The sequence below is a fragment of the Phodopus roborovskii genome, unplaced genomic scaffold, assembly GCF_943737965.1.
Source record: "Phodopus roborovskii unplaced genomic scaffold, PHOROB, whole genome shotgun sequence".
Classification (NCBI taxonomy): domain Eukaryota; kingdom Metazoa; phylum Chordata; class Mammalia; order Rodentia; family Cricetidae; genus Phodopus; species Phodopus roborovskii.
The window spans coordinates 23,398,608-23,425,583 of NW_026126407.1; the positions used below are offsets into that span (position 1 = coordinate 23,398,608).

The 26,976-nt window shown below is 43.7% G+C and overlaps 1 protein-coding gene across 1 annotated transcript in view; it reads right to left on the reverse strand.

Annotated features, from left to right (window-relative positions):
* Nucleotides 1-26,976, reverse strand: part of Gria1 (glutamate ionotropic receptor AMPA type subunit 1) — a 309,938-nt gene that overhangs the window by 280,377 nt on the left and 2,585 nt on the right. Inside the window, exon 2 of the mRNA XM_051180635.1 lies at nt 26,050-26,187. Coding sequence (XP_051036592.1) covers nt 26,050-26,187 — 138 coding nt within the window. The remainder of the gene's footprint in view (nt 1-26,049; nt 26,188-26,976) is intronic.

Genomic DNA, 26,976 nt, shown 5'->3' on the forward strand with positions numbered 1-26,976 from the left:
TGTTCATTTCTAAATCCTCAGTGTTGAACTCAATGGCAAGCACAAAGAAAGAGTACACTGTAGTAATTCCTTCATTCAGTTTGTATACTGTCTGTAGTGCAAGCAAAAGACTTGAATTCTATTCCCAGAGTGCACAGAAATAAATCCCAGTGTGGGCATACATGCTTGTTATTACAGTGCTGTACAGGCATTGACTGGTAAATCACCCTAGCTGATTGGTCAGCCAGCCTATTTCTCTAAATACGCTCTAGGCTAGTGAGAGACTATGTTTCAATATAAAGGTAGGATTGGGAACCCAGAGTTGACCTCTGGGTTCTATATGCATGAATATATGAATATGCCCATACACCTGCACTCTCACAGAGACAAAGGGAGAGGGAGGGAGGGAGGAAGAACTTCACTCAGTTACTTAGTTGTCTAACTGATAGGTTTTACTAAGTCTGTGCTAGGCCTGGACAAGCCTCTGGGGAAAGGATGAACAAGAATCAAAGCCTGTTTTCACAGATCTTCCATGGAGGGCTTCCCTAGACACAAGTTCCTATAGTAAGTAAACAGGCATAATAGGTACTGTGAAAAGACCTTTCATGGAAATTAGAAGTGGAGGTAGAACAGTCAGGGATTTGTTAAAAGAAACATTGTGAGAACATGTCTGTGAAGAGTTCCTGTGAGTTGTGATCAGAGTAGTGACTCCAGGGGGAGATCTGGGAGAAGTGTAGGCAGAGGGCACAACCAATGCACCAATCCTGGGGCAGACAGCACTCTGGCATCTTTAAGGGATTAAACAAAGATGTGGAAGGCTGGAATCTCACAAGAGTGAGACAAAAGGTAAGATGACAGAGTCAGGTTCCTAAGGTAGGAAGTTTGGATGGATGGATGGATGGATGGATGGATGGATGGATAGATAGATGGATGGAAACAGAGTCTCATGTTCCCCAGGCTGGCTTCAAACAAGCAGAAAAGCTGAAGATGGATCATGAACTCCTGACTCTCTTGTCTCCATCTCCCTGATTGTTAGATCTACAGGTGTGCACCATTATGCCTGGTTTAATTGGTTCTGAGATGGAACTCAGGGCTTTATGCAAGGTAGGCAAGCAATCTCCCAAATGATCTTCACCCCCAGCCTGGGGAATGGGAGGGCAAGAAAGACACGCCCATTTTCATTTGAAAAGTTGCATGAGCCTTTAGAAGTTGCACGGCCAGACCAGAAGTAGGAAGACAAGTTGGGAAGTTACTACAGAGGTAAGAAACAGTGGCAGAGCCTGCAAGCTGCAGTGGATGCAAAAATAAGAAAGATAATAAAACAGTGTTTGGATTCGAGATGTATTTTGAAGTTGGCATAGTGAGACTTGCTAATGAACTAGGCATGGACAGGGTTTGGGAATGAGGAATGGAGGTGTGTTCTGTGGCTATAATGACTGCTTCTCCAGCTGTGATCTATTTTAAAGAGCTTCCAGGGATTCTGAACTTTCTCCACTTTCCAGGGATTCTGAACTTTCTTCCATCTCTCTCCCCTCTCCACCCCTCCCCATCTTTAGGGCCTGAGTGTCTTCCTAAAGCTCTGGAGGGTCGTGGCTCAGACTCTCAAAACTCTGCTGTTCTGCGCTGGTGGTGAGTATCCCAGAAGCTAGCCTATCCTGTTCCTCCGGACAGAAGGGCAAGCCAGATTTGTGGGTGTTCTCACAGAACAATGCTCAAGAAGGGAAGTGGATGAAAAATAGAGCCATGTGAATTCTCTAGGGATCTGAAAAGAAACTGAAAACAAATTCATTTTAATATTCAGCTTGTTGGTGAAGAGAGAGTCCTGCTGGGTTGTTCTGCCTAGTGCTGGTGGGGCAGGATCATTATGGAGAGAAGGAGTTTCTTGCAGATCAGCATGATTTCCTGATTATCCAGGTCTATGTGTTCTTTGATGAATAATTTTGAGTAAGGGGATCTGACCGTGGATCAAATCCCTTCTCACTCCAAGCAGCCCTTTCTTACCCAACATCTTCATTGATTGCTAATCCTAGACCCTCCCATTCAGGCCACCATGAGGCTTCTATTCTCCTTTGTTTCTCTTTGACCTAACATATGGCTACATATGTTTCCAGTGGTGGACTGACTTTCATTGTTTCTGTTTTCCTTTTTTCCTTCCCTGGATACAGCTAGGGTTTTGTGTTTGATTTTTGTTTTCCATTTTTTTCCCCTCTGCTTTCTGTCTGTTGGCATGGGAACGCTGAAATACCACTTCAGGGAGCTCCCATGCTCCACTGCATCATCACATTACCCCCACCTTCCCATGCCATCCAGTGCTTCCAAGTGTTCAAAAAGCAAAAGGTTTCCCCCTTGTGAAGAGAAATCTGAGAACAACAGAAATGACTGCTTTTCTCATAATAAGGTCTTCAGTTTGTGAGGTCCTAGATGTTAGGGGCACCTTTCTGGCGAGACTACCTGCTCCTTAGAGAAGGGGACTTTGCACAGAGGTCACTCGAGCCAGCAGTGCACAAAGCACTCTGATCCAGGTCTTGAAAGTGGTGTGACTCCGTGGCCATGCAACCTTGCAGAATTACTTGGATCTTCACTCCATTTAAAAAAAAAATCAGATCATTCCCTTCCCTCCTCCCTCTGAGGGAAGCTGTCAGGACCAAATGTGACCCATGTGGGAGTAAATGGTAAACATTTGTTATAGTTAAGTTGTCAAATATGGTCGGGCATGCAGATGCCCATAAACAGCCTTTAAACCAAGGAAACACTCAGTCAGTGGATAAGAAGTGAATGGGTGGCTCAGGAGTAGATGTGGACTGATCAAAGTCCCAATATCATCCATCCTGCAAGTGCATAATGTCTTTGAAAGGCCCAGATAAATTGATATAAACCTGTTTAGAAAGACATCTGCTCTAACCACAAGTGTGAGCATAGTCCAGGGAGAAAGACCATTAGTTTTCATCGTCTTCCTTATTTTGTTTTATAATTATTTATTATTAACTTGCCTTTTGTTTTTAGTTTATGTGTATGGGTGTTTCCCCAGTTTATATGTCTGTGCACCACATGCCTGGTGTCCTTGGAGGCCAGAAGAGGGCATCAGACCCCCTAGAACTGGAGTTACAGATGTCTGTGAGCCCCAAAGTGGGTGTTGAGAATCAAACCCACATTCTCTGGAGGAGCAGTCAGTACCCTTAACTGCTGAGCCATCTTTGGTCCCTGTTTGATTTTGAGTAGAAGCAGGTCTTGAACTCCATCATAAGGCTTCTAGATCCACAGTTTTAAGATTACAGGCTCCTGCTGCCACAGTGGGTTTAGGCAGTGCTGGGGTTGATTTAGCATTTTGTGCTTGCCAGGTATGACACTTACCATGATTATCATGCAGAACACGATAATCAAATAAAGGGATATGTTGTGGGAGGTACAAATCATCCTCCTTAACCTTGTTTCATTGACACACACACACACACACACACACACACACACACACACACACACACACCACTGCATTGTGGTGAGAACATTTAAAATCTACCCATTTAAAAACATGTAACATAGTATCATTGTTACCTTGCTATGTACAAGATCACAACAGATTTCCAGAACACGTTCCCCTCTTAAAATCTTTTATTACAATTATTTATTTATTGTGGAGGGGGCATACAGGTGCCATGGTGCATGTGTGGAAACAAGAGTATAACTTGTGTGAATAAGTTCTCTCCCTCTACTCTGTTGGACTTGGTGACAGAACTCATATAATTGGGCCTAGAAGCAAGTATCTCAATAGCCCTGGTTTGTTTATTTATTTATTTTTAACTTATTTTTTTAAATTTATTTTTGAAATAGGGTCTGGTCTCAAACTCACTAGATGGCTGTGAATGACTTTGAACTTCAGGTCCTCCTGCCTCTACCTGAGTGCCAGGATTACAGGAGTGCAGTTTTATGCAGTGCTGAGGATTGAACTCAGGGCCTCGGTTTTGCTTGCAAACATGTACTACTTAGCTGTGTCCCCAACATAGCTTGCTTCTTTTGTTTCACTAAATGCTGTGCCCTTTTGACAAGTGCTATACCTTTTGTTGTCAGATGTCACCCAAACATCCTGTCACCACCAGGAAATCCCTTCAATTTGTGGGATTATCATATTTAGCATAGTGTTCTCACAAATCATTCATGTTTGTTTCCATCTTTTCTAAAGGCTGAATAGTATTTCATTTTGTATGTATATCACATTAAAGATCAATTAAAGATCAATTCATCCCCTGATGAGAGCTTAGTTTTTTCTGTATCATGGCCATTGTAAATAAGCCTCAAGTCAATAACAAATATGGGGGTACAGAAATCTCTCTCTCTCTCTCTCTCTCTCTCTCTCTCTCTCTCTCTCTCTCACACACACACACACACAGTGGGTGAAGTGAGGTTATGGATCAGATGGGAGTTCCAATTTTTAGTTTGAAGAAATGCCATACTGATTTCCAAAAAGACTAAACTAAAATCTACAGCAACAAAGGCCCTACTCTGCTAACCATAGCCTTGGCAAAACTCATCACCTTTTACCTGGTTAATAATGGCTGTTCTAACAAGCATGAGGGGATGTCTCCCAGTGGTTTTAATTGGCAGTTGCTGGTATGAATTACCTGAAACATTTTTTCTCATGTATCTGTTGGCTATTCTCACATCTTCTCTTGAGAAAATATCTATTCAGGTCCTTTGCCCATTTTTAATAGGGCTGTTTGTTTTCTAGTTAAATGCAACACATATAAAAATTCCAATGTCATTCTTTACAGAAATAGAAAACAAGACAAAACAAAAAGCAATCTTCCAATTTGTATGGGAACATAAGAGACCTCAAATAGACATGCAATCTTGAGAAAATAAAGGGGGAGGTTGCTGGGGAGATGGCTCATTTGGTAAAGTGCTTGCTCTGAAAGCATAAGTATCTGAGTTCAGTACCCAGACAAGCAAGAAAGCAGGCAGGTGCTATATGATTGCAACCCTAGCTCCAGGGAGGCAAGGGAGGATTTTTGGAGCTCACTAGCCAGTCAGCCAATGGGTTCAGTGAGAGACTTTGTCTCAAAAATTAGGAGAAGAGGGATAGAGGAGGATACACAAATTAACACATGCCCCCCCACACACCCCTGAATGCACATATGCAAAAACACACAAACATGTACACATTTACACTCTCTCCCTAAACACACCAGAGCACTGGAATCATCTTTCCATCTGGTTTTAAAATATTTTAAAGGTACAATAAAGATGAAAGCACTGGCCTAAAAACAGGTTTGCTGACCAATGGAACATGCTATGAGAACCCAGAAATAAACCTAAGTGTTGGCCTCCTGATTTCCACAAAGTGGTCAAAAATGCAGTGTGTGTGTGTGTGTGTGTGTGTGTGTGTGTGTGTGTGTGTGTGTGTATGTGTTGGGGGAGGGGTGGAGAGATGGCTCAGTAGTTAAGGGAAGTGGCTGCTCTTGCAGAGGACCTGGGTTTGGGTTCCAGAACCCACAGAGCGGCTCACCACCAGCTGTAACTATTCGAGTTGTAGGGGATCTGATGGCCTCTTCTGACCTCTGCAAGCACCTGCAAGCATGGTTCCCAGGAAAAAATGCTGGCACTCACATATACTCACAAAAGTGAAAATAAAACAATCCTAAACCAGATAGATACATACACACCTACCTTCACACAGACATACATACCTTCACACACACATACATACCATACTTTCACACACATTCTCTCTCTCTCTCACACACACACACACACACCCTCACACACCTTCACACATACCTCCACACACACACACATAGTCTCACACACACTCATAACCACATACTCGAATACACACACACACACACACACACATATACACACACACTCACACACCATGAGGAAAGGAGAAGTTTTGAGTATAGGACTGTAAGACTGAACCCTGATCTCTTCCTTTATAAGAGAATTCAGTCAAAATGGGTTGAAGGCTGAAATGTAAGAACTAAAACGGGAGCCCCCAAAAGGGTAAAGAGAAATCTGCTGGATGGTAGCCTGAATGGTGATTTTCTGCACAGAACCCCAACAGCACAAATAAAGAAATGTTTATATTTAAAAAACAAGCAAACAAAAACCCACAGTGTGATGGATGATGAGAAGTCACCATGGAGAGTCACAGTACAGCCCAGAGTGGGCGTGGGACTGGCCATGTGCTCAGTGCGAAGGCTTTCCAAGTTCACTGGATTTTCATTTGCGTCATACAGCATGAGTAGGAATTTTCCGGACTGGAGGTGAGCTACAACAGGCTGCTCTGGGGAAATGCAGTCAGAGCTGAGGCAAAACCCAGCCAGTGTTTACTTGGCATGGAAGGCCTTCCTGCTCAGTGTCTTATAAGCCATATTTCATCCCATGCCTGTGGAGGTAGAATTTGGGCAGGCTGATAATCACTATTCTATGTGGTCCTTGGCCAGCAGGGATGCACAGCTAACACAGGCTGTGAAAGGAGCTAGGGTCATAGAGGGGCATGGATGCAGAGAAGAGATCAGCAAGGCGCCAGGGACTGAAGACTAATTGGGGACAGACAGGTGCTGGGGCCTCATTGTCCTGCCTCTGAGGTTTCTCTGAGCCACACCATGGCTCAGTGACTCAGGACAAGTGAAGAGACTGAGATAGAGGGTGTCATAAAACCCAGCCCTCATCCTCGAAGACGACAGAGCCTGGCACACCTCCTCCTCTGTTCTGCCTCCGTTAGGTTTTCCCAGGGATCTGTGTTGGCGGGGGAATTCAGGGTATTTGTGGATAACAGATGTGCATATTTTCTTGGTTTAGTGAGATGAAAAGAAGCAGGAGAAGGCTGGGCACTGGGCCAGTACTGTCAGAATCTTAGGTCTAGTACGTAGGACTCCCCATTTTGCCCAGTGCAGTCCTTCACTGGTAATGGTATGCATTTCCATCTAGATGCCTGAGTGGCCAGTGGTACCTATCAGCTTAGGCTGCCATAATACATTTCTTTAGAACAGGCAACTAAAGCAACAGAAATTCCTTGGTGTCTGGGGAATCTGCTCAGGATGTGGACACATTAGTAGGGTTTTGGTCAAGACTCTCTTCCTGGCTCCAAGATGGAGACACATCTCTTTTCCTTCCTTTCTTCCTCCTTTCCTCCCTCCCTTCCTTCCTTTCTTCCTTCTTTCCTTCTTCATTCTCTCCTCCCTTCTTTCTTCCCTCTCTCCCTCCCCCTTTCCTTCCTTCCCTTTCCTTCTTTCTTTCCTCTGTCTCTGTATCTTTACTTTTCCTACTGCATGTGCGTGTACATTTGTGCATACCAGAGGTTGATGTTGGGTATCCTTGATATTCCCCACCTATTTTATTTTTGAGATAGTGTCTTTCACTGGACCTGGAGCTCATGAGGTAGCTGACTGGATTCACTCAACAGCAATCTTCAGGGATCCACCTGTTTCCCTCTCCATTGCTTGGGTTACAGGTGCTAGCTGTTGTGGATTTTTGTGGGAGTGTTGGTGATCAAGATTCAGGATCTCTTGCTTGCACTGAAAGCACTATGTGTAGAGGCTGGAGAGGTGGTTTAGTCTGTAAAGAGCATGTACCCAGAGAACGAGTGCTAGCAAGCTCTCTGTTGTCTATAATAATGGCACCAATTCCATTATAGGGACCCACCCTCAGAACCTCATCTCAACTAAATTATCCCCCAAATCCCAATGTCTAAATACCATCATATTGAAGGTAGACTTTGCAACATGTGAGCTCTGAGGTGGGGAGTGAGAAACTGAGTGCTAGCCACAGCACAATCCTGACGAGTTGATGCTTCTTCCCAGAATGAGGCTGGCCAAATGGTGCTAGAGACAGTGGGCATGAACCCAATGCGTGATTTCTAAGAGCTGTGCCAAAGGTCTTGCATCATTAAGCAGAAGGCAGCAGGGCAAGGACCAGGATTCCACAGGTCACATAATGACAAGTATCAAGATTGACAATATGTGAGAATACAGGGAGAGAGGGAGAGAGAGAGAGGGAGAGAGAGAGAAAGAGAGAGAAAGAGAGTGTGTGTGTGTGGGGGGGGACTGGAACTCCTCCACTATATGCAAGGACAAAGCATACTCAAAAAAAAATCAAAACAAACAAAAACCAGTAATAAAAGAACCAAAAACAAACAAACAAAAACACAAAACAACAACAAAAACAAAAACAAAATAAAAACAAAAACAAAAACCAAAAACCCTATAGTGGACAGATTCATGTGGCCAGGCCTGTGTAAGTGACCTAAAGGGGCCACAATGTCTTGGCTTCCAGATCGCTGCCTGTCTGAAATCTCTGAAGTGTTATGTTGGTTAACAGTCTCTATTTCTCCCATGGTCTTTGTGCCCCTGGCCCAAGTCTTATACCCACAGCAACTGTGATGGTAAGATAGATGTCCAGAGCCAGAAAAATGGTGCCCTCAACACTCACCTGTGCTTGTTTTGGGATCTTGATCCACAGGCAAGCCATGAGACCCTCTGGTAACTGCTTAGGAGTTTAGGGATGAAGACCAACCTGCACTTATGGTCAATTACCCTTTAGAAGAGCTTCCTATGTCCTTGGTCACTTGAAGTTCTTCATAACGTATGAAATAACTGACAGTTCCTTCAGATAAAAGCCTTGTACAGGGTGTACTTTGCCTCTCTGTGGTCAAAATAGCAGAGCTCTGGACCCAGGCTTATTACCTTCCACTGTATCTCCTTTTAGAAATTATTAAGCCACAGGAAGATACTGACTGGTCCTCAACAACCTGTACAATAGCATCTCTCCTTATCATAACCAAACAGAAGCTTAGACACACACTCCCAAGAAATGCAGCTTTACTTTCAGAACCCCTCACCACAGTGAGTTCCCAGTGTCCTCACTGCTGTGACCTCTCTGGAATCTGTGGTATGGACATGAGGATGCTATGGCACAATTGAACAGCAGGTGACTGTACACTGGCCAAAGATGATTCAAGTCAGCCTCCTTGTTAGAAGAGAACGTGGTGTAATGTCTTATAGAACTGGGTGATTCTGTCTTTTAAATACAATGTATCCTGGCCTTTTGTAGCTCAAAGTCAAGCTATGCCTCACAAATCCATCTTCCAAAAGGTTTGATTTGCACAAAGGTTCGTACAGACCTCCAAATTTACCAAGCTCACTCTCCATAACTTAAAACATTTTATTTATTTTTTTAATTTATGTTTATCTACAGCCCTGGTGTTTGTGTATTCTATATGTGTGCAGGTGCCTAGAGTTTGAGGTACCTGTAAGTTGCCCAAATGGATGCTGGGAACTGAACGCAGGTCCTTCTAAGAGTAGCAGCACTCTTAATTCCTGAGACATTGCTCCAGCACCTCCATCACTCTCATAACTGAAAAATCACCCCCCCCCAAACACACACACACATCCCCATTCCCACCTCTACTCTCAGACAGTCCTGTTGTGTAACATCACCCCTGGACTCAAAGGTTCCTGATGATCAAGATGTCATTAAACTAGAAACACAATGTCATCATACTAATATAAAAAATGACAAAAAGTTACTTTTCAGAAACAATCTCAACCACACATAATTTTTAAACATTGGGTTCAGATTAATCTTTACACTAGAATTTACATTCTTGGATCAGCTTCTTCCTTGTAAGGAACTAGTTAACATCTCCCTACACATGACCCTGGCAGCATAAGCTGTGTACTTAGCTGGTTTATGTTGCCTTGTTGTGCCTAGGTAAATGCTGGTCCAATGTTAAGTTTTATTTTATTATTTTAAGGAAGCAGACTCCAAGCAAGACCCAGACAGCCACAGCCACCACCTGGCAGCGGACAGTAAAAGGGATCAGGGAGTGGGGTGGCTCTAGTTTGGTGTGCTGTTCTCTTGTCATTTTCACATCAAAGAGGCTTTGAGTCTAGACATTTCCCGACTAAATTACAGAATCCCATCCAGGGCGTTTTTCCTCTCCATGCCCTCCGTTTCGATAAGAACATTGGATTTTTCTGATGAAGACTCTGGAGGGCATTTGCAGAGGAGCTTGTCATCACAAACAATTAAATTGAACAAACAACAATGGATCCCATTTATTTGGTACTTACTCTACTCCAGGTCTTATGCTAAGTGTTTCTAAGTTTATCCCCTTCAGTCCGCATGGCTGTAAGATGAATATGTCATCACTGTTGCTTTACAAAATGAGAAACTAGGGTTTTGAGAGGTTAAGTCACTTACAAAAAGTCACCTGGAAATTAGGAAAACCAAAATCCTCATTCTTAACCATTATCCTACTCTGGGGGTATTTATGGATTGTTTTCCTAGGCACTTGGGCTATACAGTCCTGTAACTGCTGTCTACTCTCCAAGACCTGAGGGTCTCCACAGTCGGTTTTGGCCTTTGGGGGGGGGTATAGAAGGTAGGAAGTTAAAACAGAAAATTAAGCCCATAAAGGGGAATTGATGAAATAAAAGGAAAATAAGTAATGTGTTATTGAAAAAATGAGAAATGGCTTCCCATGACAATAGTGGTACTGGAGAGGATGCCATAACGTTCTGAAGCACCATCACCCCTCCTATGCATTATTGCTGGAGCTGCTGAACTGGTCTCTCTGTCTCCCTCTGTGGCATCCTGAGTCATCACTGGAGAATTATGCACCCATTCTCCTTGTCATGTGGCTCTGACATTCTGCCTCATAGGTTCAAGCATGTGACTTTTCTTGAACCAATGAAGTATTTCAGGTTATGATACTGAATAGAAAATGTCTATTCATGGTTAAGGTTTAGCTTAACCCCTGTGATTCTCCACAAGACATTTGACTTTCTGTGCTCTTACTCCTGGGAGAGATACATAGGGCAGATTTGTCTTTCTGGGAGTTCAGATCATCCAACCGAGAACAGGTGAACCACAGCCAATTTGAAGTCAATAGTTGATGTTAAGTTTTTGTTATAAGTAACTGTGACATTGGTACTATTTTCATGTAGCAAACACTGGCTGTCACACATCATTTTTATATCACTGTATCAGTTTCCCACAGTAATCTTGATGACTTAAAAAAACTGAAATCAGATATTTATACTACAATTAATAAACTGTATTGCATTTAAAATTAATCAGAAATTTTTATCATAATCACAAAACTCTGTTTTCCTCTTTTCTCAGCATGCATTACAACAGCCTTATTTTGTTTTTGTTTTTTTTTTTTTTCTTGGATATGCACACTTCCTCTTGTTTTAAAGCCTGTATACTTGATATTCTTGCTTACTGCAGTATTCTGGACATTAGGTCTATATTGTTTACTGTGACAAACTATCTATTGTGACTATTTAAAATTAATAAGCTTGGATAATATTTAAGTGTTTTTTGTAGCAGTCAGATTTCAAATGCTTAGTAAATTCACATGGTTAGTGGCTCCTATAATAGATAGCATGATGCAGAATTATTACACATTCCAGCTTTACAGACAGTTTTATCTATTGCAGTGCTGTGATGGTTAGTTTGCGGGTCCAGTTGATAGGATCTAGAATCACTTAGGAGACAGACCTCTGGGTGTGTCAGTGGTGGGTTTCCCAGATTATACTACCTAAGGTGGAAGACCCACTTTAACTATGGGCATCGCCTTCCCATGGGCAGGACCTCTGGCCTAGGAAAAACAGAGAAAGCTTGCTAAGGACTGGCACTAATTTCTCTCTGTGTCTGCTTTCTGACTGTGGATGCAACATGACCAGCTGCCTCACACTCCTGCTACTGTGACTTCTGGCATGATGGATGTGGATGTATCTCAATGAGCTAAGTTGTTTGTGTCACAGCAACCCAGAAAGAAACAAATTCAAAGACTCCATCAAAGTCAGTACACTGACCATCCTTCTAAAACTCTCCATCTTTTTTTTTTTTTTTTTTTTTTTTTTTTAACAATGCCTTTCACTTGTTCCTATTTCTTCCTCCTCTCCCTCCTTGGGCACAGGGAAGCTTTCATTCTTGTTCCAAACCACAAGGAAATGGAGGCAAACACAAACACTAATCACCTGCAGCTCCTCCTCTGCCTTTGTCTCCATAGGCTGTCTGCAGCCTTTGAAATTCATTGTTTCTATTTGTTCTGCAGAGCATCTGCCCTAAGAGCATGGGGGCTTTGTTGGGTGTGTTTTCCACTGTGTTTCTAGGGCTGATACAGAAACCGTACTTGGTCCATACCAGTGGACAGAATACTGTGTGGAGTATCAGCAGGTGAGGAAAGGACTCTACCAGGTGAGGCAGTCACAGGAAGTAAAGTGATAAAAGATTCAGAGATGTGCTGTGACAATACTGGGAACCCACTTGTGTGGAGTATGGAATGACCAGAGATATAAGTAGACAGACAGAGATTGTATTAGAGAGAGATTTGGCTGCTGGGATGATTTTGAAAGGTGGGGAGGCTTCACTGAAGTTTCTCAGACAGAGGGGGTCCAAGGCTAGACACAGCAGAAGAGAAGCTGTCAGCCAGTTGTGCATCAGGGGATCACAGTGTGGAGGAAGCCTGCAGAAGGTGGAAGCTATAACTGCAGTAAAGGAGAAGTGGAAATAGGGACCAATGAGTTCAAGGGTCAGAAGAGCTTCAGGACCAGCATGTGGCATGTGTGAGACCTCAGGAGGCTGCTAGCCACTCCTGGGAAGAGCCTAAATGATGTCACAGCAATAAAGGGCAGAGGGGACCCGGCAGGAGCCACATTCTGCTTTTGTATCTAAATATGTAAGTTCTTGTTTTGGACACAAGATGTGGAGGACCACAAGTTGGACAATAGGGAAACACTGGTGAGCAAAACAGAGAACAATTTTTATTTTATTTTTTTTGAGAAACCCCAATAGCGAGGCTAAACGAATGCAGACTTGTAAGTGTCCCTGATAGCCCTGTGAAGACCACCATACACCATAGATTATAAGAAACAAAGATGGAAGCCTGGGATTTGCCACTGAGAAATTTACATGTAAACCAAAAGGAACTGGTTCACTAGACTTTTGGTTCGGCATAGAAACCACATCCAAGAGCACTGAGACTCAACTTAGGGAAAGGAAGAAACACTTCAATTAACAAATGGAACTTGACATACCACACAGAGATAAGGTGAAGTTCTTCATCCTAACATTTTCTTCACACAAAATTCAAACCCAGTATCCCTTTTGCAATCAAATGCTTGGAAAGAGATAGCTAGCAGAATGTAGTTCTTTTTCTATGAGAGAACAAAACAGGCATGCATACATGCATGTACACTTGCATTTACGCATGTATGTACCTCCTGCTATTCTGATAAACAACATTGACTCCAGAGCCAGACAGGAAGTATAGCCAACTGCATGCCCTTTCTGTGAGGAATGCTTAGGAATCCTGGCCTCTGCTTGCAAGCTCAGGGTTTCTGTACCCTTGAGTATCCTGATTTTCTGTAAGACCTAGAGTTAGGTTCCTAGGCTGCTCAGAATGGCCTATAACTCTAGCTCTGGAGGATCTGATGCCCTCTTCTGATCTCAAGGGTATCTGCATACACAAGGCAAACATGTATACACACACACACACACACACACACACATACACACACACCACAAATAAAAGGAAAGTTAAAATAATTCTTAAAACATTTAAGTATGTTTATTGACTATCTCCCCTATCAGAATATCTGGTTTACAGAGACAAGGACCAGAACTATCATGCTCCAGTGTTTGCCTTGTGCGTAATAGAGGGTTGATTGCATGGTGGTTGCTTCTATCAATGGATTGTCATTGGAAAGCAAGTAGCACCTATTACATGATGAGCAACAATATGTACTCTCTGAAGCACTGGCAGGTCCATAGTCCCTGGGATATGTTCCCTCTGCTTGTAAATTGAGTGCATACATTTGTATGACCACCACTGACATCTGTGCTTCTCTTTCTCCCAGGACCAGCAGGCTCTTCAAGAAGGGTTTTCCATGGATCTTTCTTGAAACAGGTTCATGAATAGTCAGCTATCCAGGAGGCATCACGTGACCAGACACAATATGAGTCAATCACAGAGTTGGAGGAGAGAGATAAAGAATTGCCTAATAATAATAATGTCACTTGCCACTAAGCTTGCAAAAACTGATGACATCATGAACATCCTGCACTAGATCAGCAGGCATTTCAGCCATAACAATTCCATGCTGGAGAATGACAGAAAGCTGTCAATTCATGACCTCCTATAAAAACTCTTGGATAAGCATTAGCTTAAGATCTCAGTCTGTTTAGCCCAGGTTAAAGCCTCCTTCTTGTGGTCCTGACTCTCCCTGCCTTTTCTTCAGGCCCAGGAAAGTTTCGTTTCTGCCAAAAACCAGAGAAGATGGAACCAATTAGAAGATGGGACCATCTGGTGGTGTGGGCTTAGTAAATCTGCAGCCAAGATTCCAGCTGGGACTGTGAAAGTGTTTGTGCACAGTAGACTGAGTGAGCAGAGCAGGGACTGCCTTGTCACTGGGAGAATGTACAGGTGCTGGGAGACTGACAAATTCCTTACACTTAACACATTTCAGAGAGTAGCCTCAAGGGAACCCATGCAAGTGGACAATGATGTTCTAACTGTTCTTATGGGCACAGGTTTGCTTCTGGTTGGGCAAGCAATATCAAAATTTCTGCATGGCTCCAGTTAATGAATCAGCCTCAACTTCAAACCTTCTGCTCTACTTGACTTCTGATCTTGCCTTCTCCTTTGGATTTTCCAATTCAGCACATGGACCATGGTTTACAATGGTTGGGCTCCCTCCTCTCTGATTGAACTTTCCATTCTACAGAGATGTGCAGTAGGAGCATCTGATCTCCATTCTGTGGGTGATAACATACTGGTTTCTTCTGGAGAAACTATTCTGTGTCCATTGGATGGGCTGACTAGATGAGAGCAGTTGTGTTCAAGGTGGCATGGCCATGGACAAGGCTGCTTCAAGGCAGTGATTAGCTGCTGACCCTCGTCCTCCAAGCTCTACGGGTAATCATTTTACTATGTCTGGTACAATCACAAGATGTTAACATCCTGGCTGCTTCACACACCCAGAAATGAGCATGTGCCCAGGACTTTTTAGTGCTGATGAGAGAGGGAAGCTCCACTTCCAGTGGACTTTGAGGGCCAGTGAGGGGTGCTAGTGTTGTCTGATTACACACCAACCTGTGTCTGACTATATGCTAAGCCTAATGACCAAGAGGCCCTGGCTCCATCTTAACACCAATTCAAGCCCTTGAATCCACAGACAAACTGAAACAAAAACTATTCAGATAAGTGGGTTTTTGCCACTTGTCACCATGGAGCCTTGACTGCCCCCTGCACAAACAGGGTTGGCCTTTATCCCTACAAACAAGGATTTCCTTATATCCACTTTTATGGACTGTACCATGTGAGATGAGTTAGCAATGCAAACATATTGGTGCCTGGGATAAACTTAGCCTTGTGATTTCAATTTTTCACATCCTGAAAAGAGATCCATTCATAGATAATGACCACCCTCACAGGAAGACATTAAAGATTAATTAGTCACATTGTATCCACGGTATGTTTATGTTAATGGATAAGAAGCCTGGATAATTATATCACCCTGCCTTTCCCCGGCACTTCTGATTTTTCAAAGCCCTTTCAGATGAGTAATGGCATTGGCTTGCTCTAATGACCCAGAGACTCTGCTTTTAGCACCCCATACTGTACATCTGGAAAATAACTAGACACAGAAGTTCATTCTGCAAGTACTTCTCAGCACCAGCAGCCAACAAGTCATCAGAATCCTGCTGTATTAAATATTACATTTATGCTCATTGCAAATAGTTCTATTGATCTTATTGCTCATAAAATCAGATTAAAAGTGCTTGAAATAAGGCTGGCGAGGTGACCTAGTAGTTAAAGGTGCTTGTGCCAAGTCTAACTACCCAAGTTTGATCCCCAGGATCCACAAAATGGAAGGAGATAACCAACTCCTGCAAATTGTCCTCTGACCTCCACACAAATGTGCATATACTTACACAAGGAACATAAATAACTGTAATATTAAAACAGTGAACAAAACAAAGCAAAAATCCTGTTCATTTAAAGACTTATTTTTTTTTAAAAAAAAAGCTTTTAAAACAATCATCACATGTTATTTTTAAGAAGACAAAAAGACTATAAATTTGACACTCAGTAAAGGAGGCTGTGTATGTAAGGCAGAGTATGGATGTATAGGAGGATCCTTTGGGAAGCCATTAAGAATGCATGTGTAACAGAAGTAGCCTGACTGCTACAATAAGTACAAAACCATATTATAAAGCAGCCAACACACCTACCAAGTCTTAGTTGATATGTTCACAAAATAGATTGGAAATGTATCTCCTGTATTATAATTACACAAAATTTAACTTTGTTAGTATCTCTGTTCCCATGATGTTTTGTAAAATGTAGTACTTGAAGTACATATAATCTAAGAGAATCACTTTCATCCTAAAAATTCTACTTGATGAGGACCCTAAAAGGTGCCCAAACATTGGGTGACAATTTCATTAACCCCTACCTGTCTCATTCATGTTGTTTTTATCCTGTAGCACTGAGTCCTGGACTTCCAATGGCCTTAGGATTTCTTGTGCTTTAAGGATAACTGGCGAGGACATACCAAAGAGCACTGAGAGGGCTAGAAGTGTTAGAAATGAATGTCTAGTAACCTGGGTGCCTGGTATCCCTTAACCAAGCCAGCAGGAAGTACAGCGAGCTGCTTAAATGCACAGGCCAATGTGACCAGACAACATGCACAGAGGCAGGCAATGAGGGCTGCCACCATGACTTAGAAGGGAGCTGGGACCATGGGATGGGGAGAACTCACTTAGCACACAGATGTCTAGGAAACAAAGTGGAAATACTCAGACCACTACGCCCCAATTGAGAGCTGCTTCCTTATCTCAGAAAAAGAGAAGTCGCCCCCATGGCTCTGGGGTGGAAAGGAAACTGGATCCCTTTGCCATGTAGTCCCCCCACCCCATGATAACTGTGTGTGGTCCATGTTATCTCCACAATCATTTGAATGAAACAGGTTCCAAAAAAAGGAGCATTAGTATGTATGAAGCAGGACAGGCTCACACACATGCAGCAAAGAAGCCAGGCTTTAGTGATACTTTACTTAAAAAGACAGAGCCTTCAGTGAGTAAGAGTGCTTGCTGCACAATCACGACCTGAGATTAGAACCTAGTACCTGCTTGGCATGGCCAAGCACAAGCCTGTGACCCCAGTGCTGTGGGAGACACACACAGGAGGATAGCTGGGGCTTGCTGACCATCAGCTTAGTTGAAAAATCAGTGAGAGACACAGTCTCAAAGGAACAAGACTGATAGGGATTTCCCACATTTTTTTTTCTTCTCTGCCCATAGGCATATAAATGTGAACACCCGAGTGCATGTAAAAATGCTCTCTCTCTCTCTTCTCTCTCTCTGTCTCTCATATTCATGTGCATATACTCATACCACACCACACATATACACACAAACACACAAACATATATACTTGCACATACATACATAACACATTCAAAACAAGGCAAAGGTGTCTGGTCCCTTATCCAGAGTCCTCATAATTATCTGGAGTTGCAGGATTGACTCACATCTGGCTTTCACTCTGTCACTTTTCAGTCTTCCAGGACTCTCAGAACTCGGTAGAATCAGGGTGTCCCCCAGTCCCACAGCCACAGGTGGCCTTGCTCTCCACACTGCTATTGCTGGTGCATCACCCAGCCGTTCATCTGGCTAGCACCACTGCACACTACTCTGTGGTGATATCAGACAGTGAGACACTGAAGAAACCAAGGTCATGGACTGCAAGCCATTGCTCCCAGTGAGCAGAGAAGACAGACTGGTGACTAAAGGGTGTGGGGTGGATGAGTCGGGCATTGAGTGGAAAGTGCTTGGGACTGTGGTGCTGAAGAGAGAGTAGATCAAGAATGAAAAGAAGGCTCAGGGGAGGAGACAGCGGGAGCTGACGGGACAGCATTTCTTCTCTCCCTCCTTCCCTTCCCTCTCTAGTTTACTCCTTCTTTCTCCCCCGCCTCTCTTTTCCTCCCTTCCTCTCTTCCCTTCTTCCACAGAATTTTTCCCAGGTTAGCTTCTAACTCACTATGTGGCAGATATATCCTCACACTCACAGCTATCCTCCTGTATCAGTCTACCAACTTCTGTAAAAATGAAAGAAAGACAGACCTTTGAGCAGGGAGTATAGGAGGGGCCATGCATATGTACAAGGGAAGGAACTGGGAATTGGAGAACCACCATCATCTCTTATAGACAGATTGGACTCCATATATTGTCTGGCTTTCATGCTAGGAGATCCACACAATTCACTGCTGTGTACAGGGACTCCAGAATTCCATGTCCTGCCTGGATCAGCCTAGCAGATTCCACCGATGCTCACAAAACCACATTATAGCCACTTTTCCACATACCATTGTCCTCCACTTCCAGTGTCTCTTGCCCTTTTTCCTGCATGCCTTCACCCTATGTTGGACATAGGAGTAAGAGAGCAGAGGCCCTTGTACTCCAGCCCAAAGTCATCTTTGTGTCAAAACACTGCCTCCTGCCTACTCACTGCCCTTGAATTTAGGGAGAGGGAGATCAGGGCCAGTGTCTGACTCCCTTTGAGAAAATGAAAGTCTGAAGAAGCACTTCTTTGCTTAAAATTCTCAGGTGTCTTTCTGTGGCTTAGAATGTGTAACAATCAGGCTCCAGCCACACAAGTCCCTATTTCTCTCCAGCAGGCTGCCTAGAGCACAGCTAGAATCCTCCACTCATCTTTGCCAGTCTGTGCTCAGCTTAGACCCCCTAGCTACACCCCTGCCTACAGCTGCCTCCTACGTGTTATGTGCTTTCCCAGAGACCTGGCCCTTTGGCACAACCACAGAGTCAATTACTTTATTTGACTCATCTGCAGTTGTCCCTAGCTGGGACACACCATGAGCACAGGCTTTCTTCTGATTTTCTTAACAGTAGTTCTACTTAGATACACCTGGACCCCGAATGAACACGTGTGCATTTGCATATAACATCTAGAGCTAATTCACTTTGGAGTGGGGTGCAGTTTCCCTATAGTCTTGGTTGGTTTAAGGACCATCCCTGACCTGAAGGTAAGAGAAGTGCTTCTATCTCTCATGTTTTCCATGTGTACTCAGCATAAACATCCAGTCCTAGGGATCGGGGAGATGCTCAGATGATGAAGTGCTTGTCTTACAAGCATGGGGATCTGAGATCAAACCCCAGTTTCCAAGCAAAGCCAGGAGTGATGGTATACATTCACAAACCTTGAGAGATAGAGACAGGCAGATCCTTGGGCTGTCTAGCCAGCCAGCAGAGTCTAGCAAAACCCATGAGGTCTGGATCTCACCAAGAGGCTTATCTCAGAAACAAACACAAACCTCAGGGTGTATGGCTCCTGAGGAACAACACCAGATGTCAAACTTTGGTTTCCGTGTGTATGTACAACATACACATGCAGGGAACTCTGCACAGACATGTGCACTTGCATGCACACACAAGACAGAAGGGTTCTGGGAGGGTGCTTGGACACTTTCAAGACTATCCAAATAAGAAGACAGTCTGTTGTGTGCATCTAGATGTTCATATCTGAACCTGGAGAATCCAATACCATTCCATTATACTACACATGGTATGTCTGTGGCATGTCCTCAGCCCACCTGCCTTTCTGGTTTCTGATTGAATTCTCTGGTTTGATGGAACATACATGGCTCCAGGTGGAAAAAGTTCCCTCTAATGAACATGTGCAAGAAACAGAAAAGGAGGAGAGGAGGTGAGAAGATGGGAGGGCAAGGGAAGGAGGCAAGGGCAAGGGTAAGAGGAGAGAGGAAGAGAGGAAAGAAAGAAAGCTAGTGAGAGCTCTCTCTCTCACATACACACACACACACACGTATATATAGGTATCCCTTTATCATCTCTTTGTTCAAGCCTATTTACTCTTCAAGACCCTAAACCCCTTAAGGGAGAATCAATGTTTGGTGTCTTTTCTTTCCCTCAGTTCTTATTGCAATGCCCTGTAATGGCAAATGGATTTCATCTCTGAAGTCAACTCTGACCAATTTGCAGTAGCTGCTTAGAATGTTAAAGTGAGAGGGAGTTTGAGGTCATGCTGGAAAGAGTGAATAGCAGCAGCTGCCTGCATGGTGTGGAAGGGGCATGATGGGACATCCACTGCAAGGAGGGCAGTGATGGTTGCTTCGAGTGGCTGAATGCATCTATGAATCCTACCAGTTTTCAGCTCACATAACTACTTTGCCCCAAGGCTCTGAGGAGACAGCAGCCATCTCACCACCCCCCATAGAGATATTACACAGAGGAAGAGGTATTTATCAATAAGCCTCTGTTCAGAAATAGAACAGAATCAACCACACACCAGTGCCAACACCCATGTGTCTTATTGTGAGGACATGGAAGAAGACGGAGGAGAGTAAGTAGATCGTCACATCAACCAGAGAACTGTAGACATCTGCCCTCAGCCAGGGGCATGGTGTGAGTGTGCTGGGTGATCAGTGTAGCCTGGGTGAGACAGTCCCTGCTTGATGGAGAAAAGACACTCATAAGATAGGAAGTAAAGAAGCCTCTAAAGACCCAGGGAACTGCTGATAGCCCCTTCCTAAGGCTATAAAAGTTGCAAGTAGTTGTTGGGAAGGAGATTCTTCTAGGAGTCGAGCTGCTTGCAGAGCCTAGCTGGAGCTCCAGGGAGGCAGCTTTCATGCTGGGATGGGTGTTTGGTGATATAGCTGTCTTTGAGTCACCATGCTCCTATAATCCATCACTGACACTCCTTTAAGTAGCCCCAGTCTATACTCAGTAGCTCACTAAGCTAGAATCTGGTGACATCATGGCACTGGTCTGTCATTTGGGCCCTAGCTGGGGTCCTATCTATGTCTGTTCAAGGTTCTCCAGGAAAAGTCAGACCACAGAGTACAGAATACAAAAGCTCCACTCTCCTTCTCAGAAAACGGGCATGTTTAATGTGGTTAAGGTAGACGGGAGGATACTGGTACTGCAAACATTTCCCTTACTCTCCATTACTAAGGTCTTTTCCACCTCCCAATGCCCACTCAAACTTCCCTTCATCTGCAGTCCTGCTATCCACAGTCACAGTGTCTTATCTTATTCCACCTCAGTGTTTGCACTTGCTACCTGGGCTCTTTAACCTTTGCAGTAAAAAAGGTCATTGACTCTGAACCTCCCTCCCCACAGATTGCCTTCCAAGACTCATTTAGGCTCTTTTTACATAATGTGCAAATGACCTCCATTATTTTCAGTACCAGCATCTGTAAAGTGGGATCATTGTATATGAGACAATATCTGGGGGGAGTTAGTGACAGGCAGGCTTTGGAATAATAACCTTTGCTCACCCCATCACCAGTCACACTCTTTGCTTCTATATGAAGGCTGATTTTTTTTTTAAAGCAATGTATTCTTTACTAGTTCTTACAGGACGAATGATAGATATTAGGATAAAATAACATAATACTGGACACTAAAGGGAGTAAATCAATGTAAGCCCTGGCTCGTGCACAGACCTCCAAATTTTAGCATGAAATTTCATCTTTTGGCACGGCAGTCTCTGTTCTGCCCTGGAAAGGGCTCATGGGTGGTCATTTGGTGACCACTTTCATAGCCTGTGATCCATGCTGAGGTGGGAAGCCCACCCGGAGAACTCCTAGAGTCCTGAGAGGGGGAGGTCAGTAACCGGTCCCCTCTACACTTGCTATTCTCTCGGCCCAAAAAATGCCATCCTCTATTCTCCCTTCTCCACATTCTCTGCGAGGCCAACCCTGTGCCTCCCTGTGCTTCTAACACTCCTTAGAAATCTCTGCTAAGGCACGTACAACATTACATTTTAATTTTCTCTTACAGGACAGTGTGCCTCGCTGGGGATAAAGTCCTCCAGGGCAGAGAACGTGTCTTAGCTTTGTCTGCATTTCTGGTACTTAACGTTATGCCTGGGTTTGGTTAAGGGCTCAGAAATGCTTACTGAAGAAATGGAAGACTTTTTAGATAAAAGAGTTGCTTAAGCTGTGGTGCCCATACTAAGCAGCATAGTCTTCTGGGTCTGCTCTAAAATATTCCGATTCAGGAAGAAGAGAAGCCACTGCTGAGCCTTGCTTTAAACCAGTCCTCTGGGTGAATGCTGTGTGCACCCAAGTCCAGGAACCTCTTGACTAAACCACAGAATGCACAAAACTGGGTCTCTGCTTTGGTTTTTGGTCCTTATAGTCCCTACATCTGGCACAGGGCTTGACATGAAGAAGGAAGTGTGTGTGTGTGTGTGTGTGTGTGTGTGTGTGTGTGCGTGCGCATGCGCGCACACACGTGCACATGAGTGCGCGCACACTCACGTGCACATATATGAGATACAAAAGAATGAACTGAATAATGATTGAAGGACTACATGAAAAGGTAAGATGAGCCTGTAACAGTGTTCCTCAGATCACTAAATAACTGAGTTTCACTTAGCATGTCACATGTTCACTTATCCTCTCTTAACACATAAAGACACGAAGACAGGTGGATAGCCAGCCTGTAAACACTGCTTTATACATAGCTGCCCCTACCCTGTCTTTGTAGACTTGGAAGGAGAAAGACATTTGAATCAATGATCTAATCACCACCCCCAAATAATGATGTGTGAGGAATGTTCTTACAAAGATACCAAACTCTCACTTTGGCCGGCAGGAGTCAGGATCTCTGTCCATCTGTCCTGCACCCCTTGCCCTGTATTCACCACTCTCCCCTTAGACTGCCTGTTGCTGAAACTTCTAGCAGGGACAGCCTATACATTTCCTCTCCCTTCCTTTCTCCACCCTCTGGTGGAGGGATAATGAATAGCAAAATGCATCAAAACCAAAACTGAATGGTCACATTGAAACGATAAACACTTGTTCATTTTCTGAAGTCAAAACTGAATGGGGCATTAGTTTTAGGTAACAGCTACTTCATATTTCAGAAGACACACAATGTTAAATCTGAATAACATACTTTACTTAGTTCCCCATGTCTGATGAATTAACCCATTTTGCAAGAACTACTATCTCTTTTTGATGGTTTTTATTCAGTTCAAACTGGGAGAGATGTACAGTTTTCCATACGGATGAGCCACACAAACATAGTCACAAAGAGTTCCATAGCTTCCTGTGAAAGTAGCAGAAAGGAACTAAAATGCTGCTGCTTCCCCAGCTTTCCCCCATTCTCTCTGATCTTGGAGCTACAGAAACTGAAGGTCTAAGTATAAATGGCGTTATTGCTTCTTAGATAGCTTTTTCATGTCCCTTTTTGGGTGTAATCTAATAAGAACAAATGTCTTATTCTCTCTGTGTTCTGATGTCCACCTTGGTTTGTGGCTTGAAGAAACATCAAAAGAACAGCCAGACTCACGAAGCAGAAATAAGTAACCATCTATGTGCTAATATACGGCAGGCATTAAGTCCAACACCAAAGAGCTACTGCCCATAATGGGCAACCTTGCCTATGTCATGATCCCAATGACCATCCAGCAGCTCTCTGCAAGACCAGGCCTGAAGTTGTGATGAAAACAGATAAGAAACACCACTTCTTGCTTTTGAACATTTCCTCCTCATTATATCTTTATATCTTAACACTTAGTATCTTGACTTTTCAACCCCGTGTGTTGACAGTTCATGTGCCACTTATTCATTCTTATCTCTTGCCCTTGTTGGGCAGTGAGCCCCTTTGAAAGTTTGGCCAAAGCAATGAAAACTTGGGCCTCTTCTCTAAAGATACCCCCCCCCCACACACACACCTTGAGTGCTGGTACCAACGAAGGCCAGAGAAGGGTGTCAGGTTTGCAACATCTGGAGTTACAGGCAGTTGTAAGCCACTAGATGTAGGTTCTGGGAACTGAAATTGTTCCTCTGCTAGAGTAGTTCATGCTCTTAACTGCTGAGTCTTCTCTCCAGACCCAAAAGGCATCTTCACACTTGCTTAAGCATACAAGTAGTTTAGGTGGTGTAGATGTACTGAAGTCCCACTAAAAAACCTTCCCCTTGTAGACCTTCTGTAAGCCACAGGAAAGGAACGAGAGGTTAGCCAATAGCTAAATACCTGCTCTGCACTGTTCTCAATTCTTTTCTGGGATGTTTGTGCAGAACTACATCCCAAAGCCTCGATGTTAGCTCCTTTTCTTCCACACCATAAGGGCGATTGTTGGTTTTGACAACAAGCTCACTAGTTGGATTTGACAACAATACTACCTAGGGCATTAGTGAGGCACACCTATGGGAATGTCTGAGAGCATTAACTGAGTGGGGAAGGCCCACCCTGATTGTAGGAAGCAGCACTATTCATGGCCTGCGGTAATAGGCTAAATAAAAAGAGAAAACCACCAGAACCCTAACATCCCCCTTTCTCTGCTTCCTGAGCAAACGATCTCAGGCTCCTACTTTCCAGTCATTGCTGTCAGGAGGGACTGTGTCCTCAAACCCTTCACACCTCAAGTTTCTTCTTGTCAGGTATTTGGTCAATCAGCTAATGCAGTAAATAACACACCAGACAAGATCTTCCACCTGGCTTTACCAGGATGCAAAGTAGCTACATTATTTATTATTATTATTATTATTAGCCACTCCTTTGCAAGGTCACTGCCATAGCTTGGAACTCAAGTTTATCTCTTGCCTCATCAGATCACCCTCTGTTACTTTAGGTAAGTATCTAAGGTATCTTAAGGATAGGTGACTCTGTTTATCAGCAGCAGCAGAAATGTGAACTTGAGGGTAGAAGGTGGCCACAAGACCACTGTTGATTTCTCCATTGACCTTGTGAAGGTTCCATAACTGCTCCACCTTTGGCTCCTGTCTCAAAGAGGATGATAGCAGTTCTCTGCAAAGCTCCATCAAAGATTTAAATAGACAGTCCCCCAAAGCAGCTAGTTCCACAAGGTCTGTATCCCACAATCAATGAATGACAACAAATACCACAAACATGTCTATTACGCACTTATGAAAACCCTCTAGTAAATGGTAATTCCTGGAACTCATATCAACATTATCCTGTGTATGATCTTAGAGGCAGAGAAAATCCTGAATTCTTATATGGAGACTTCAAAGTCTCACTAGCATCAATCACCGAGAGGGAGGCCCCATAAGGCAAAGTAGGGGACAGATGAAAGCCACAAAGACACATCCTTGCCTTCAACCATTAGCTAGGCAGAGGTCATAAAGCCAGTGGTGGCTCACAAAGCCTGTGCCAACTTAGTCCAGTCTGGGGTCCATTATTATTCTCCACCATTCTAGAAGCTTACACTTTCTTGCCACACATTTCCACTAGAGCCTAGTTCCCAGAGGGACAATGTCTCTCTTGATTATTTTTTAGACTTTCATCTGACACAGAGTGACAGCTATACAACACCCCCCCATACACCCAGATTTACTTGTTAGGTTCCAGTGCCAGCCGCATTTGCTCAACACATTTTATAATGCTGTCGCCCCAGATGTCCCCACTGTACCTACCCCTTGTTATTCTGCAGATGACTTGTATTCTGTTTGATGCTCCAAGGTCATCTCTAAAACTGTAGACTTTTCAGATCCTTCTCTTTATAGCCTACAACCTGCCTTAAGCAGGCAGCCACTTGACACATCTTTGGAAATTACTAGCCACTACATTTCAATAATTATTATCCACTTTGTCCAAAGAGGACATGCTTTACATACACCCATGCCTATAACACATAGGCACACCTTTGTTCTTCTAACTGGAAATGGCTGAGGCATGTTTAATCCCATTGTCTTCAAGTCAGAACCATTCCTTCTCCATCTCTCAGCAGTTGCTTATTTGTGAAACTCCTCAATCAAGAGGCTCCAGTGGAGTAAGCCAGAAGCAGCCAATCCAAGAACCCACCTGGCTGGCATTTAAAACTCACTGATGATGAAAAAGCACACCCATTCCACAAAACAGAAGGGCCAAAATATAGACTGTGGGAATCACTTAAAAGGCTCCGGAAATTTCCCTTGAAGAGCCTTCTCTCACGAAGACAAATGAGGACTGGAGTCATTTTTGCAACAACAACACCTACCCACGGGCCCTCCCATCACAGGTCTAGCGCAGAAAGACATGTCAGAAATAGCAGCCGTTACTTACATCGGTAAGTCATCTCGAAGCTGTCACTGATGTTCACAATATCGATCTGGGGAAGCAGCTTGGGGGGCTCTGTGAGTTGTGACAAAGCAAACCTAAAAGCTGCATGTTCCTGCGATTGTTGGTTTGGAAATAATCCCCCTGTAAGGAAAGAAAAGGCAATGCAGTAAGTCTGGGGTAGAGACAGGTCTCACTTGCTAAGTAGCCCATCACAGAGGGCCTAGGTCTCTGCCATGCAAATCCAGAGCTATGGCCATAGCTTTTCCCATAAGGAATCCAAATGGACTCAACTGGATGCCAAACCTTACACTCTATGGATAGCTTCTATGATAGGACCCCTAACACCCATCACTCTGTCCCAACATATGGCTGTGTGCTCCTTGCTCAGCAAATGGCAGAGAACACAGGAGACCTATAGAATTTTACTTTTTGTCTTCCCATTTCTGCCAGATCTCCACGAGCCTCTGTTTACACACACACACACACACACACACACACACACACACACACACACCCCTTCCCTGCATTTATTTCATCTTATTTGGATCCCATTTCTTAATCACAAAGGCTTTAGTTACAAGGAAGCATTGCAAATGACAGAAATCAAGGCCTGGGATCCCTTGGGCTTTTAAACCACTGTAACTATTTGTTTTGAGACTTGGCCAGATCTGCAAGCAGTGTAAGTAGCCCATTGCCTTCAAAGTTTATTATTTATTTTCTCTGAGAACTCTGGGTTTTGTCTTTCATTGCTCATGTTCCCAGATACCTAGGAATGTCTGGTTACATAAGGGGTTGTCACTGTGCTCTGCAGATGTGGGGGGTCTTAAAAGTGCCAACATCTTCCAGTAAACCGCACAGGGAAAGTACCAGTCAGGGTTTTGTTCCAAGACACAAGGACACAGGGCTTTCCTTTGTAATCCTGTGGATGTG